At 41.2% G+C, this 14,884-nt stretch overlaps 2 protein-coding genes across 2 annotated transcripts in view; one reads left to right on the forward strand and one right to left on the reverse strand.

Annotated features, from left to right (window-relative positions):
* LOC139445259 (tripartite motif-containing protein 2-like) overlaps positions 1 to 1,724 on the reverse strand; it is a 6,447-nt gene extending 4,723 nt beyond the window's left edge. The window contains exons 1-2 of the mRNA XM_071226403.1: positions 1,657 to 1,724; positions 798 to 853 (exon numbers count right to left, since the gene is read on the reverse strand). The gene's annotated coding sequence lies outside the window, so the exon portion shown is untranslated. The remainder of the gene's footprint in view (positions 1 to 797; positions 854 to 1,656) is intronic.
* Positions 1,725 to 4,039: 2,315 nt separating this feature from the next.
* LOC139445270 (toll-like receptor 2) lies at positions 4,040 to 6,437 on the forward strand. Its single transcript, XM_071226408.1, has one exon. The coding sequence runs from the start codon at positions 4,290 to 4,292 to the stop codon at positions 6,177 to 6,179; it is 1,890 nt and encodes a 629-aa protein (XP_071082509.1). The 5' UTR covers positions 4,040 to 4,289; the 3' UTR covers positions 6,180 to 6,437.
* The last annotated feature ends 8,447 nt before the right edge of the window (positions 6,438 to 14,884 follow it).

Here is a 14,884-nt window from a genome sequence, read left to right on the forward strand (position 1 = left end):
AAATATATCCATGTATTTGCAGTGATATTTCTATCACACGTACAGAGATATAGGCACGCTGTAAAAGTGCATCTCTTAAGCCTGACAGAATCTCTCAGACTCTCCATTGTTATGAATCTTGGATTGTCAGCACCATAACTGTGGTCGTTGGTTTCAGCAGAGTGGGAAACATCTCGAGACAAACTTCACTTCTGAGCCGTGATATAAATGAAATACTGTTTCAGAACACGTACAATGACAGATCTTTAACGGATATAATTTATCCAGTAAGGATATCGGCGAGTGTGTTTAGTCTGGCGTTTATTACGATGGGGCGTACTTCCACTAAAGCCTTTATATACATGTTTGTAGCTACCTTCCGTGACTTACAGATCATCCCTACAAAACACCCTCTCGTACTTGTCGCACACAACGCTTTGTTGGGTGCGAAATATGCTTTACAAACCTCGGTTACCTGTCCCATTCACATACATACAAACATACATACAAACATAAATATGTTAATAGATGAATGTATTCACTACAGGCAATAGTTAACAATTCGCAATATACGTTTCTTGAATGATAGACATATGTTGGTGAAAGCAGTGTGTCGCGGCTCATTCATTGCAGAGGGTGACTGATTTACCACACAACTGGATTCGTGTTTTGAAAACCCAAGTAAACCCTACAAATAGATAACGCTGGTATGTGTCACTCGCTTGATCAGCCATGATCTCAATTCAAGGCACATTATTCTTTTCAAATAAAAAACATTCTAATAATGACTTTACACACATCAATATATGCTGACTTACCTAAGTGGTAGAATTAGGGATAAGGCGGGATTACCGGATTCATGGCTCCAACGATCCTGAAAATTCAGAAATATGGGAAAATTAAATTCCATTTTATAGTTTGTTTTTATAAATACCAAGGTTGATAATCACATTTTTAAATAAATAACAGTTTTTGTTCATGGCCCAGACAAGTAGTACATGACTAATGCACTGTTCCTTCTAATACTTGACATGGGTTCACCGGTACTTCAATCTGTCTATGGCTTTGTTGTCATAAAAACGTGGAAATGGAATGTGGAAAATTCAAAATAAAAAGCTTATCCTACCGACCTATATTTTCGCATTTTTTTTAATAAACTCACTGAAGGTCTAATTATATTCTTATTTCAGTCTCGACCATCGGCCAAATGTTTCTCATACCACCATCCGTCGGACAACCAATCACCAATGATTTATTACAAATATAAACGTGCAGTATTCACGTTATATATACCTGCTTTAAGATTTAATGGCACAGGTTTTCAAACACATCTTGACGTATGGTAAATAGGTAAGCTTATACATTTAACATCCACGTTATAATGTTTAACCTGCGAGCAAATATCCGCATTGCTTCACTGCTACGGATGGGACAGGACATGGCTACCCTTTTCGCGAACACCTGGTGTCATCACTGATCTTCAGTGATCAGTTCATGTCATTTTCACCACTATTTGCCTTCTGTGCCCAATGGAATCTGTGCCCGCGCATATTCGAGACTTATCCTTCACTACCGTTGAGGTTTTGTATCAAATCTTTTCCTGATCATCAGTAAATCATTTTGCAGCATCGGTTGGGATCAAATAAACCATTGTCTACCGTTCTTAATCCCTCTTACCTTGATTGGATCGGCGACCGGTGTTATGCTCCGACATGGAGTGCGTTTACCTGGTTGCCATGGGTAACTTCTTGAAGAGGGTTGCCCGGTGCGTCCATAACACCTTGAAGCACGCCAGGCCTAAATAGGTATTATAACATAGAAACAATAACCACCCGTTAGTGATAGATAGGGACTAGGGTAATATTCTATATGAATTCAGATATAGTGCAGCAAGGTTCTTTAAACGCTTTAAACGTTAACCGCTGTCTGTGTACAATGGGTGTCGGGTCATGTTGACATACATACACTGTACACCTGGGTCCCGTTTACACGAAGCGATCTCCTCGTTACGACTGTCGATAAGTATGGGACTTGCGACCACATTGGCTCTAGTGTCGCTTTGTGAACGAGGCCTTTGGTGTCGTTGTACAAATCAATCTTAGCGCTACGACTATCGTAAGTCTATGTTGAAGAATGGGAGTTGCGACCATCTTAGCGTTCAGGCTGCTTTGTACAACAGCACCCAGACCCTCGCTCTACGAAACGATTTTAGAGGTAGTCGATCGTAACTTATCACCCCGACCCCACTCTTCACTTATCACCCTGCACCACTCTCCACTTATCCACTTATCACCCCGCACCAGTCTCCACCTATCCACTTATCCACTTATCACCCCGACCCCACTCTTCACTTATCACCCCGCACCACTCTCCACCTATCCACTTATCAACCCGCACCACTCTCCACTTATCCACTTATCAACCCGCACCACTCTCCACTTATCCACTTATCACCCCGTCCCCACTCTCCACCAATCCACTTATCACCCCGACCCCACTCTTCACTTATCACCCCCGCACCACTCTCCACTTATCCACTTATCAACCCGCACCACTCTCCACTTATCCACTTATCAACCCGCACCACTCTCCACTTATCCACTTATCACCCCGTCCCCACTCTCCAAATATCCACTTATCACCCCGCACCACTCTCCAACTATCCACTTATCACCCCGCACCACTCTCCACTTATCCACTTATCACCCCGACCCCGCTCTTCACTTATCCACTTATCACCCCGTCCCCACTCTCCAACTATCCACTTATCACCCCGCACCACTCTCCACCTATCCACTTATCACCCCGCACCACTCTCCAACTATCCACTTATCACCCCGACCCCACTCTTCACTTATCACCCCGCACCACTCTCCACCTATCCACTTATCACCCCGCACCACTCTCCACCCCGCACCACTCTCCACCCCGCACCACTCTCCACCTATCCACTTATCACCCCGACCCCACTCTTCACTTATCACCCCGCACCACTCTCCACCCCGCACCACTCTCCACCCCGCACCACTCTCCAACTATCCACTTATCACCCCGACCCCACTCTTCACTTATCACCCCGCACCACTCTCCACTTATCCACTTATCACCCCGACCCCGCTCTTCACTTATCCACTTATCACCCCGTCCCCACTCTCCAACTATCCACTTATCACCCCGCACCACTCTCCAACTATCCACTTATCACTCTGCACCACTCTCCACTTATCCACTTATCACCCCGCACCACTCTCCACTTATCCACTTATCACCCCGCACCACTTTCCACCTATCCACTTATCACCCCGACCCCACTCTTCATTTATCACCCCGCACCACTCTCCACTTATCCACTTATCACCCCGCACCACTCTCCACTTATCCACTTATCACCCCGACCCCACTCTTCACTTATCACCCCGCACCACTCTCCACTTATCCACTTATCACCCCGCACCACTCTCCACTTATCCTTTTCTCGCTCCGCACCTCCGCCTTCAAGTCAGCCCAGTGTGCGGGAGGTGCATCCCCTGAAGTCCCCTGCCAGCTGCCAGAATAGAATCACTCTGGCTGCATATGTTACAAAAACATTTCTGGCAATTAAAATGATCAAATGTTTGACACTCTCTCAATATACAACTATTTAATACAGCTAGATTGCATCCGTATTCGTATTCACGTAAATGTTTAATTTCGATTTGGGTTTACCAAAACGCTCCCCAGATACGTTGTTTACCAACCCTATATAATCTGTCGTTACGTTGACAAAGTTCCGTCTCTCTGTGTGACACAATAGATCTGAAGCAGTCCATAATGATGGGTTGTTGGATTTAACACCATCCACCATCACTTCATGGCTACGTTTGTTAGCGCCGGGTAAACAGAATAGCAATGGAGGTCGCCACTTGTGAAGAGCAGTCCGCGAAACACGTCGTGTTTCCAGCGTCCGCCCTTCCTTGTACATCTTCCCATCCCAATATTGGTTACAGGGCTGTGGTTGTGAAACATGGGCCCCAAATGGGTATTACGGATACTCCTTATTCATTGAACCAGGAGACGCAATGAGACTCATTTAAAGTGTAGCTTGCTGTAAAACGTTGCTCTATCGTTTGTGTCTGCAGTTAGACTGTATGATGAAGACACAATTCTCTCTCAGTTAACACTGAATAGGAACCCTGTTTGAGTTGTATTAACTCTTTTGACTACAAATGCAAGATACGGTGAAAGAGGAGCTGGAGATTTGACAGATTGTAGTCCTGGCGTCGGATTTGAAGGGTCAACTCTCTGCACACACCAGGACACGCCCGTATTTAATGACAATGGCGTCATCGTACTATTGGCCTCCGTTCATCAAGGGAAATGGCAGCAAAGTGTTGTTATTATACATTGTAACAGCCTATGCTATAAATGGTATCAAAACCGAAAATTCTTCAACAAGTTCCATCAGACTGATTCCACCAAATTGGAGCTTCTTGTGTTCTCTGATACTCAACAACACCACCGTGGTTGACTGTGACATAGGACATGATGTGGCCATCAAATGGAAGTTTGACGATCTGAGAAATTGGACACTTAGCAACAGTGTGAATGTGACTTACCATCTAAATATCCGCTGTGTAGATGGTGTTAATATATCGCTTCCCTGGCCGTTCAAATCACCAGGTCTGATTGGATTAAAAGTCTCAAATTGCGGCATTGAAAATTATTACAAAAACTATCTGCATAAATTTGAAGATTATCCGGACGAACTTGAGATGTTTGTAATCGAGCAATGCGTATTTTTTGAAAACCTGTTGGATACTCTTAAGGTTTTCAGTGGATCTGCAACGAAATCCTTTATATGTGGACAGAGCGACAGCATAAAGAGGTACGTTTATAGGAACAACACAATCGTACTAAGAGGAAACCTTTCAGACATTAACGAGTCCAATATAACCACAGTGAATGATAACTTAAATACGGTGGGGATTCAGTGTCAGTTCTGGCACCTTCATGACATAGAGAACACGCAAAATAAATACTTATCAGAAAGTCACTTTCAAGTGTTCACAAAGGACAGCATCTACCCGTCTCTTACACACTGCAATTACTCGCATAACTTGATCAACAAACTGCCTTTGGTCTTTCAAAACTTCAGGACTTCGTTTCCGAAGCTGGAGGTTTTAGACCTATCTCATAATGTTATAACGCTTTGGGATTTTTCGTATCATGTCACTACATTAGTTGAGTCTACATACGTAGACCTTCGCTACAACAACATCACACATATAACGCTGGATGATATGGAGACGCTCGCAGGTCTTGAGCCAGCCTTTGTGGATATCCGGGACAATCCGATATCTTGTGATTGCGCCATGAAGAAGTTTATGACTGAACTGAAATTTGGTTCTGTGTTTAAACCAAATATGGTGAAATATAAATATATTGAGAATATGACGTGTGTCACCCCTGAATCATTTAAAGGGATTCGTCTGAAAGAGTTCAACTTGGATGAACTTCCTTGTGAGGTGGACGATTCCCATTGGGCGTATCCCACTGTGATTTGTGCTGCTGTGACCTTGATCATCCTGTCCGTGATTCTCTTCTGCATAGTATTCCATAATCGGGAGTTGATTCAGATTCTGTGTTTGACAAGATGTAACATCCTTCTTCCAATGGCTACTCGGGATACCACCGTCAAGAGCTATGACGCATTTATCGCCGCGTCCGAAGAAGACGAGGACTGGGTTGTGGACAATCTTCTATACAAGTTAGAAGACATCGATGTCATTGACGTTACTGAGCATGCTTCACAAACCCGGAAGTTAAATGTGTGTGTTCCAGGGCGTGACTTCCGGCCGGGAGCATTCACCATCGACGAAATTATTGACAAAACAGAAAAGAGCAGAAGGACTCTGGTGGTTCTGTCCAAATCTTTTGTGGAGTCTCGTATGTGCGGGGAAATGTTACGACAAGCCTATTTTCAGAGTATTGTTGAAAGGAGATGTCATTTGGTGTTTGTGAAACTTGAACAAATTGATTTAAATGGTATCGACTCTACCCTGAAGAGGAGTTTAAAACTGTTCACTGTACTGAATGTCGCCGACAGATACTTTTGGGATATGATCCAGTTTCTTCTAAAGACCACGTCAAAGAAAAACCGTGCCAAGAATTCAACAACTCCGGATCCTGAAAAGAACACCACCTTCGCATTAAGCTACTGACAATGCTGCCACTGGGGTGTAGAAAATAGTATCCTAGAAATAGCGTGAATCTGTGGGATACAACCTTCAACACTATTTAGGTGAGGTGAGGTGAAATGGGGTTTAACGTCGCGTCCAAGATTTTTGCACTTATATAGCGACGTGCATATACGTGTGTGTGTTTGTGTGGCTGCTTGTACTAGTCCGGACTGATGCCGATTTATAGTGCTAGCTCACTGAGATACCATGCCGCAGTTTAACATGAATGCCCCACTCAGACACAGTATACTGACTCCGAGCCGACCAGTCCTTGCTTTAGCCCCTTAATGCCGAGCGCCAGACAGGGTAACAACAAGTACCATCTTTTAACGTCTTTTGGTATGACGCGGCCGGGGATCGAACCCCGGACCTTCCGCTGTCCGGGCGGACGCTCTATCACTACATTTCTTCTTAATGTATGGATAACGCCCCAAGGACTTTTGACTTTATAACGACCACATTCACAGATTGCAATTCTCTCCATATATGTTCGTAGTGCATTTTAAGTGCAAGGAATTTCAGCAGAATAAGAAATCACACGTAGGATTGGTAAGTTTTGTATGTGTTGAGCTCGATTTAGAAATAATATATTTACAGCGACCTGATATGGTGTGACAGTACCATTCCCGCATACTGATGACTTATTCATAGTGGGGCTTGGTACATGCCTGGTTGGATGTAGTAGATTGAACGTTGTAACAGTGTACAGATAGATAGACAGAGTCACCTTCGATATGTTCACTGTATATGCGAAGATGAACTGAATTCATTTTTGCAATTGTCATACGCCTGTCAATAAAGTATGATTGCTGCACAATTTGTGATATTTTTATATTATATTCTGTAAGTTTCCTATTAATATTCTATATCTATTTATATTCAGTACAGGGAAGATCATCGTGGCGTTAATGTGTCTATGTTAAGCTGGGACTGTAGTTGTGTTTTTGATACCTTTGATAGTTAACAACTGCAGCTTTCTGTTGCGTAATTGAGGAGGGCTTTACCCCGCTTTTCTCAGTGTCCCAGACAGTCGCTCTAATGTGTAGTTATTCCATTTAAAAATTAATTAATGATTTGTTTGGGATGTATTTTAGAAACAAACTCTTTTCTGTACACACCTGTCTAGTTAGTAGATTGATCTTTTAAAAAGTTTTTGTATGTTACAGTATAAACTTCAGTTCCGTCTCTTTACAATGGTAAATATAAATTGTCAATGCATGAGAATAACCAGTCTAGATTATCCACCGATAGATTCCACTTGGCGTAAATGGTAAAATAGCTGTGAAAATCATATGAATGGACCACTGAAATCAGTGATGACACCAGGTGTTCGCGAAGATGGTGACATGTTCCATACCGGTAGCACCCGCCATTCATACAACTAACATAAAAAGTAAATATTTATTGCCTGACGCAGCACAGCACTACTCCTGCCCTGCGACCTCACTCTGTATACACACCAGACAATCAAGTGATCGATGAACCAGAACATCCAGTGACACGATTGTGTATTTACTGATTTTGTTGAGACAAATGATAAAATGTTCATTTTGAATTACAACTGTTGTGTACAAGTGCCGAGACTCTTATAAGTAACGAAAAAACGTTCAAGTGAGTGAGTTGGGTTTAACACTTCTTTTAACAGTATTACAGTTATATCACGGCGTGTCAGCTTAATGTGGGAGGAAAGCCCGAAGTGATGCAGGTCTCAGACCTTTACCACTTTGGTGAAACCCACGAGCACGGGTATGGTGCTGACAAACCTAGAAACATAATCGGGGCGAACCGGGATTCCAACCCACAATCATAAGTTTCTAGCGTGCCCAAGGGACGCAACTCCGCACAGCGAATCGCGACGCCTCAGACGACTGGGCCATCCATGCCCCCTAAAAACGTTCAAGACATATATTCGTTTTGCAACACAGTAACTTCCGTGTCGCATCCAATCTCATTAAAGTCAGATCTTAAACTACCGCTAAACAGTACGACCTTTCGCAAATTTTGACCGACCAATGAAATGACTGACAAGAAATCGACATTAGCCAATCATAAGGCAGTTTTCTCGAGCTTTATGACACCAGTTTCAAACTGGCGACTACGCTTCGAAACATATTTGACGTATTCTCGATTAAAAATTTTATAACTGATAAAAAGAACATTCTGGAATAGTTTATAGATGGCCTAGATTGTATGGATATAATCATAAATCCCGTAACTGTCGTTCGGAATACCCTCTGTTAAATATTTCGAGGATGCATGATTAGAAAACACATTCCGACTGTCACTTTCGTGATCTGGTAAGCGACGCTATGATTGGTTGGATGAAAGGTCGTTCTGACGTGACCCGTAATGGGATGTCCTCAGATCTATGTTTAGCGATAGCGAGAATTAAGATCTGATTTTAGTGAGATTGGAGTCGCATCCTTCCATACTTGGACGTTTGTTTCCCCTATCATTAAATCTGTGTTCACCAGCTACCTCAGTCTTCACGTCACATCATGAACAGATTGTCGACCAATGGAATGAAAGATACTACATTTCCATCAACTGCAGTCGGATTCGGGCAGTTCATACCGAGTTGCCTCCCTTACATCAGCTGTTCTCGGCGCGTGGCTGAAGATTTCACGAAGCGCACGTACAATACAGCTACATTCATAGTTTTCGGTTTTCAGCAACTTGAGACATTATGCGCTTTGTAAATGAAAACAATGTATATAGTTTACTCATGTTACATTTTAAAACAATAAGTGATCAGGTGTATTGTCTTTAGGTGGTATGTTGTGATCTATATCGTCAGGCCATCAACAAGGCCTTCTGTTGGGATTGCTAAGGGTTGACTAGAGTATAATCGGTTGACCTGGTTGTAGCTCATCAATTTGCTGGTGCTATCATCAACCGGATACATTTTTCAAAGGCTGCTTTGCTATAACAAAAACAGTGCTGTCAGAAGCGTTAAAGAGCATTGGCGCACAAACTCACTTTGCTCATTAGACGTGCATATCACATGCCGCTACTGAGAACATCGATGTTGCGGTGGGTACGATGACACACTAGATCAGCCAGGCCGCAACAAAGATTTCTTTGTATCTAACGCCGCTTTTGGCAGTATTAAAGCTATATGACGGAAGTCTGTAAATAATCAAATCTGGACCAGACAATCCAGTGATTGACATCATGATCATCGATCCGAGCAATTGGCTTACGTTGACATGCATCAAACAAGTCAGGGAGCCTGGCCACCCGATCCCGTTAGTCGCTTCTTACACCACTAAGAACGGATTTAGTCAGTCACGTGACCGAGTGAATCACCTTACTGTCACACGCACAGTGTGTTAAGTCTTGACCCAGGCTCTCCTGGAATATGTTTTCTTGTACCACGTGATGTTCAACCAGAACAAACTGAGAAAAAAGGCTTTTTTCCGAAAAAACAACATATGAATTAAATGTAGGAACTTGTTATTTACACTAAGCTTATTATTTAATCATTGTTCATGTGACATTTACACGATATACCTTTCCACTGGACGCGTGTCCGGTCGCATGACCGGGAAAATGAAGTTCATTTATGATGCGTTTGATTTTGGTTTGTCAGCAATATTCCAGCTATATGACGTCGGTCTGTAAATAATCGAGTCTGGACCAGACAATCCAGTGATTGACACCGTGAACATCGATCAACACAATGGGGAAACGATGTATCAACCAAGTCAGCTAGTCTCACCATCCGATCCCGTTAGTCGCCTCTTACGGCAAGTATGTGTTACTGAAGACCTACTCTACCCCGGATCTTAACGGGTCCCTTCTTATATGAAGCGTAGGAACGACACATTGGGCGGTCAATACATTTTTTCACGTATTCTTGAATCTTGAAAAGACGTAAATACCGATGGACATCTCCTACATCTCTGGGGAACCCCCTGGGAATTCCCTAGAACGAACAAATACAGAAACCATGCTTCTGATCATATAGACTCTTGAACTAAGCCTTGTTGCCTACACTGGAAAAAGGTAGGGTGTTAGGCTGCATGTTCTTGATTGAATATCCTCCCTACAACCTATCCCAGTGAACAAGATGAAGACATGAATACCTAAACTATCGACTCGGCCCGCGCCTAGACCGACAGGGAGTCATCAGCATTCTACATCAATCTTAAACTTACATCAGCATCTATGTGCCATCTTTATACTCACCTGAATGATAGACAGTTGTTGAATGAAGACTAACACATGATCGCCACATGCCTTCATAAAGTTATTTTAAAATGTACATGACAATGACATCCATACTACTGCATGGTCTCCGATACATTTGTGGCGGTATCAGTTTGAATATGTTATTCCAAGTCTTAAACATTGTAATTCCTTTATTGGTTCTCTACTATGCGAGAATCAAAAGAGGTATGCACTTGAATATTGAATTTGACCCAAGATTTACAAACGTTATAATAATGCCCCCCTTTGTTAATGGTAAATACCTCCAAGTACTGACGCGCCAAGGGAATGATTAAACGTTGGCTTTAATATTCATTCCTAGACGTACAATAGAACGTTCAGAGCTCTGCCGTTTGGCGATTTAAGCAATCATCTAAATGAGCAAATAGCTTCACAGGATTTATGAAGTTTCAAACTTTTGAACAATTAGCTTCACGGGTTTTATGAAGTTTCAAACTTTTGAACAATTAGCTTCACGGGTTTTATGAAGTTTCAAACTTTTGAACAATTAGCTTCACGGGTTTTATGAAGTTTCAAACTTTTGAACAATTAGCTTCACAGGTTTTATGAAGTTTCAAACTTTTGAACAATTAGCTTCACAGGTTTTAATGAAGTTTCAAACTTTTGAACAAATAGCTTCATAGGTTTTAATGAAGTTTCAAACTTTTGAACAAATAGCTTCACAGGTTTTAATGAAGTTTCAAACTTTTAAACAAAATAGCTCCATAGGTTTTATGAAGTTTTAAACTTTTGAACAAAAAGCTTCATAGGTTTTATGAAGTTTCAAACTTTTGAACAAAAAGCTTCACGGGTTTAATGAAGTTTCAAACTTTTGAACAAAACGCTTTACGGGATTTATTAAGTTTCAAACTCTTGAACAAAGAGCTTCACAGAATTTATTAAGATTCAAACTTTTGAACAAAAAGCTTCATAGGTTTTATTAAGTTTCAAACTCTTGAACAAAAAGCTTCACAGGGTTTATGAAGTTTCAAACTTTTGAACAAATAGCTTTATAGGTTTTAATGAAGGTTCAAACTTTTGAGCAAAAAGCTTCATGGGTTTTATTAAGTTTCAAACTTTTCAACAAATAGCTTTATAGGTTTTAATGAAGGTTCAAACTTTTGAGCAAAAAGCTTCATGGGTTTTATTAAGTTTCAAACTTTTCAACAAATAGCTTCACATGATTTATGAAGTTTCAAACTTTTATACAAATAGTTCACAGGATTTATGAAGTTTCAAACTTTTATGCAAAGAGCTTCACATGATTTATGAAGTTTCAAACTTTTCAACAAATAGCTTCACATGATTTATGAAGTTTCAAACTTTTATACAAATAGCTTCAGAGGATTTACGAAGTTTCAAACTTTTCAACAAATAGCTTCACATGATTTATGAAGTTTCAAACTTTTCAACAAATAGCTTCACATGATTTATGAAGTTTCAAACTTTTCAACAAATAGCTTCACAGGATTTATTAAGTTTCAAACTTTTGAACAAATATCTTCACAGGTAAGGATAAGAATTTATGGATGAACAACTTCTTTATTACAATTAAGAGCGACGTTTCGGTGTAGGTTCTAACACCGTTATCAAGCAAGGATTTATGAAGTTTCAAACTTTTGAACAAATAGCTTCACGGGATTTGTTAAGCTTCAAACTTTTGAACAGCTAAACTCCATACAGCAAGAAAACGAGAAATAACTCTCACATCAACACAATTGAATATTCCAAACAAATCTGACATGACCTGCACACATGACACTGATCAGCAAATTGTTTTCAGATAGGTAGGACGAATTACACATAGAGTCTACAAACTGACGAAATCGTCATCAAACAGCAATATGGTCCTTTTCTGGTGTCTGCTAAATAACAAATTTCTTTACACTTTTTCCCAGCAAGCAGAACACTTTCCCTCGCCGCGCTGTTCGCAACCAGCATCTGATGTTGAGTTTCTCAATGACTTTCTTTCTATGGAACCAGTGACATTTTGTTTCCACGGCAACGAGACTTGGGGCACGCGGGACCTCATTGAAAGAAAAGGGATGTACTGTCTTGTGGTTGAGACGATTGTAGCGTAGTAATGGACCTGTATTTGATTGTATTGTGCGGTTTTGTGTGATGTGTAATGAGGTTGTGAAGTTGTACCTTGTGATGTGTTGTGTTGTGTGATGTGTAATGAGGTTGTGAAGTTGTGCCTTGTGATGTGTTGTGTTGTGTGATGTGTAATGAGGTTGTGAAGCTGTACCTTGTGATGTGTTGTGTTGTGTGATGTGTAATGAGGTTGTGAAGTTGTGCCTTGTGATGTGTTGTGTTGTGTGATGTGTAATGAGGTTGTGAAGCTGTACCTTGTGATGTGTTGTGTTGTGTGATGTGTAATGAGGTTGTGAAGTTGTGCCTTGTGATGTGTTGTGTTGTGTGATGTGTAATGAGGTTGTGAAGCTGTACCTTGTGATGTGTTGTGTCGTGTGATGTGTAATGAGGTTGTGAAGTTGTACCTTGTGATGTTTTGTGTTGTGTGATGTGTAATGAGGTTGTGAAGTTGTACCTTGTGATGTCTTGTGTTGTGTGATGTGTAATGAGGTTGTGAAGTTGTACCTTGTGATGTCTTGTGTTGTGTGATAACCTACTAGAAGTGTACTATATGTACTAAGATATGGTTATTGGACATGTACGCCCACTGGGATTTTGTTCTTGAGTGTGTTTTATCGTGTTATGTTGCGAATTGTTTTGTGATGAGCTGCGTTGTGAGACGTGTTGTGGTGCGTCGAATGAGGTTGTGTTGAGGTAGTAGTAGTTGTTGTAGTAGTAGTTAGTAGTACTACTAGTAGTAGTAGTAGTAGTAGTAGTAGTATAGCAGTTGTTGTAGTTGTTGTATAATAGTTCTTGTAGTAGTAGTAGTAGTAGTAGTAGTAGTAGTAGTAGCAGCAGTAGCTGTAACGACAGCAGCAGCTAGAAGCATTAGTGGTAGTAACAGAAGCAGCAGTAGCAGTAGCAGCAGTCGTAGTAGTGCAGATACATTACTCCAATTTGGCTATATATAACAGAAGGCAAAAAAAACAGAAAAAGAGAGAAAAAGATATTTGTAACGGGAGATATATTTATTGTAGATTAAAGAGCAGTATTTCACTGCCTTATTACATCATAAAAAACTGAGAAAAAATCGCAAAGACAAAGAAATATGCAAGGCCATACCATACGACTGCACTACAATCCGAGCACAGTCCAAGACATAAATACCTGCTAAATGTTTCGCGGAAAATAAATAACACATACAGACAAGTTATAGCTCATAAAAAAACTTTCTTCACTCTACAAACGAATATGTTAAAATATCTGGTTTCAAAATTGCTGCTAGCCACTGTTATATCTGGCGGAACGTTTGAGCCTTGACGATACATGAGTGAGTGAGTGAGTGAGTGGACGGGTGGGTGAGTGAGTGGACGGGTGGGTGGGTGAGTGAGTGGACGGGTGGGTGGCTGAGTGAGTGAGTGAGTGAGTGGAGATCTTCACTCACTCCACATTAAACTTAAAAAATGCAAAAGCAGTCGTGTATGTCAGAGTGCATAAAAATACGTTTTTAAAAGTAACATACCCCGGATAAAAGGTAAGGCGTTGGGTGCAGGGTACTTGTACAGATATAAAGCACGGCACAGGCAATACCAATGTTATACACAATCACAGAAACAAAGGTGTTGCCTAACATATGTACACAAACGCAGACAGATAGACACGCAGAAACACAGGCAGCCATGGAACACCTGGTGTTCGGGGAGAAGGTGGTAGGGACGCCTGGGTCAGACCTGCGTACTGTGTATCTGAATGTTTGGATATACAACAGGTAATACAAAACTTGCGCTTTCTGATACTTGATACAAAGGGATACACGCCCCCAAACAATGAAGTATAGATTTCACACAGACAGCAGTAAGATCATGCTCCTGTTTACTTGTATTTGCAACAAGTTATTTCGTGCGTAGATCGACTTTGCCACACGAAGTGAGACCGGGTTCCTTGCGAAGAGAACGGCATGCATTGTCTTACCGTAAACAAATGCTTGGCTCTACTTAAGGGACTTGATTTATCTTGCACCAAGTGCATATTGACATGAAAACCAAATTGCACCAAACACAAGCAGGTTGCACTCTGGCCTCATAAATTTATCAAAGTTAAAACACGCACCGGTCGGCTGCCAGTATGGCATAAATTCGCGATGTATTGCTGAAAACGCAAGAGGAACATGTGCACATAATCTTTAAGTGCCCACAGTTTGATGTCAAGCCTACGAAAGGATGACAAATTGCATGTAATATAGGGATTAGTATGGTGAATGAGTATGGTATTGAGTGTGTTCAAAGGTAGATTTTGCGTGGAAAAGTAAGGGTTAGTCATCTTTTTTTAACATGGTCACTATGCATGTAGACATAGATATGTGGGTGCATTTTTCAATTATAGATTGCACTGGTGCAAGTTTT

This window comes from Haliotis cracherodii, unplaced genomic scaffold (assembly GCF_022045235.1).
Source record: "Haliotis cracherodii isolate W230 unplaced genomic scaffold, xgHalCrac1.p SCAF_10, whole genome shotgun sequence".
Lineage (NCBI taxonomy): Eukaryota > Metazoa > Mollusca > Gastropoda > Lepetellida > Haliotidae > Haliotis > Haliotis cracherodii.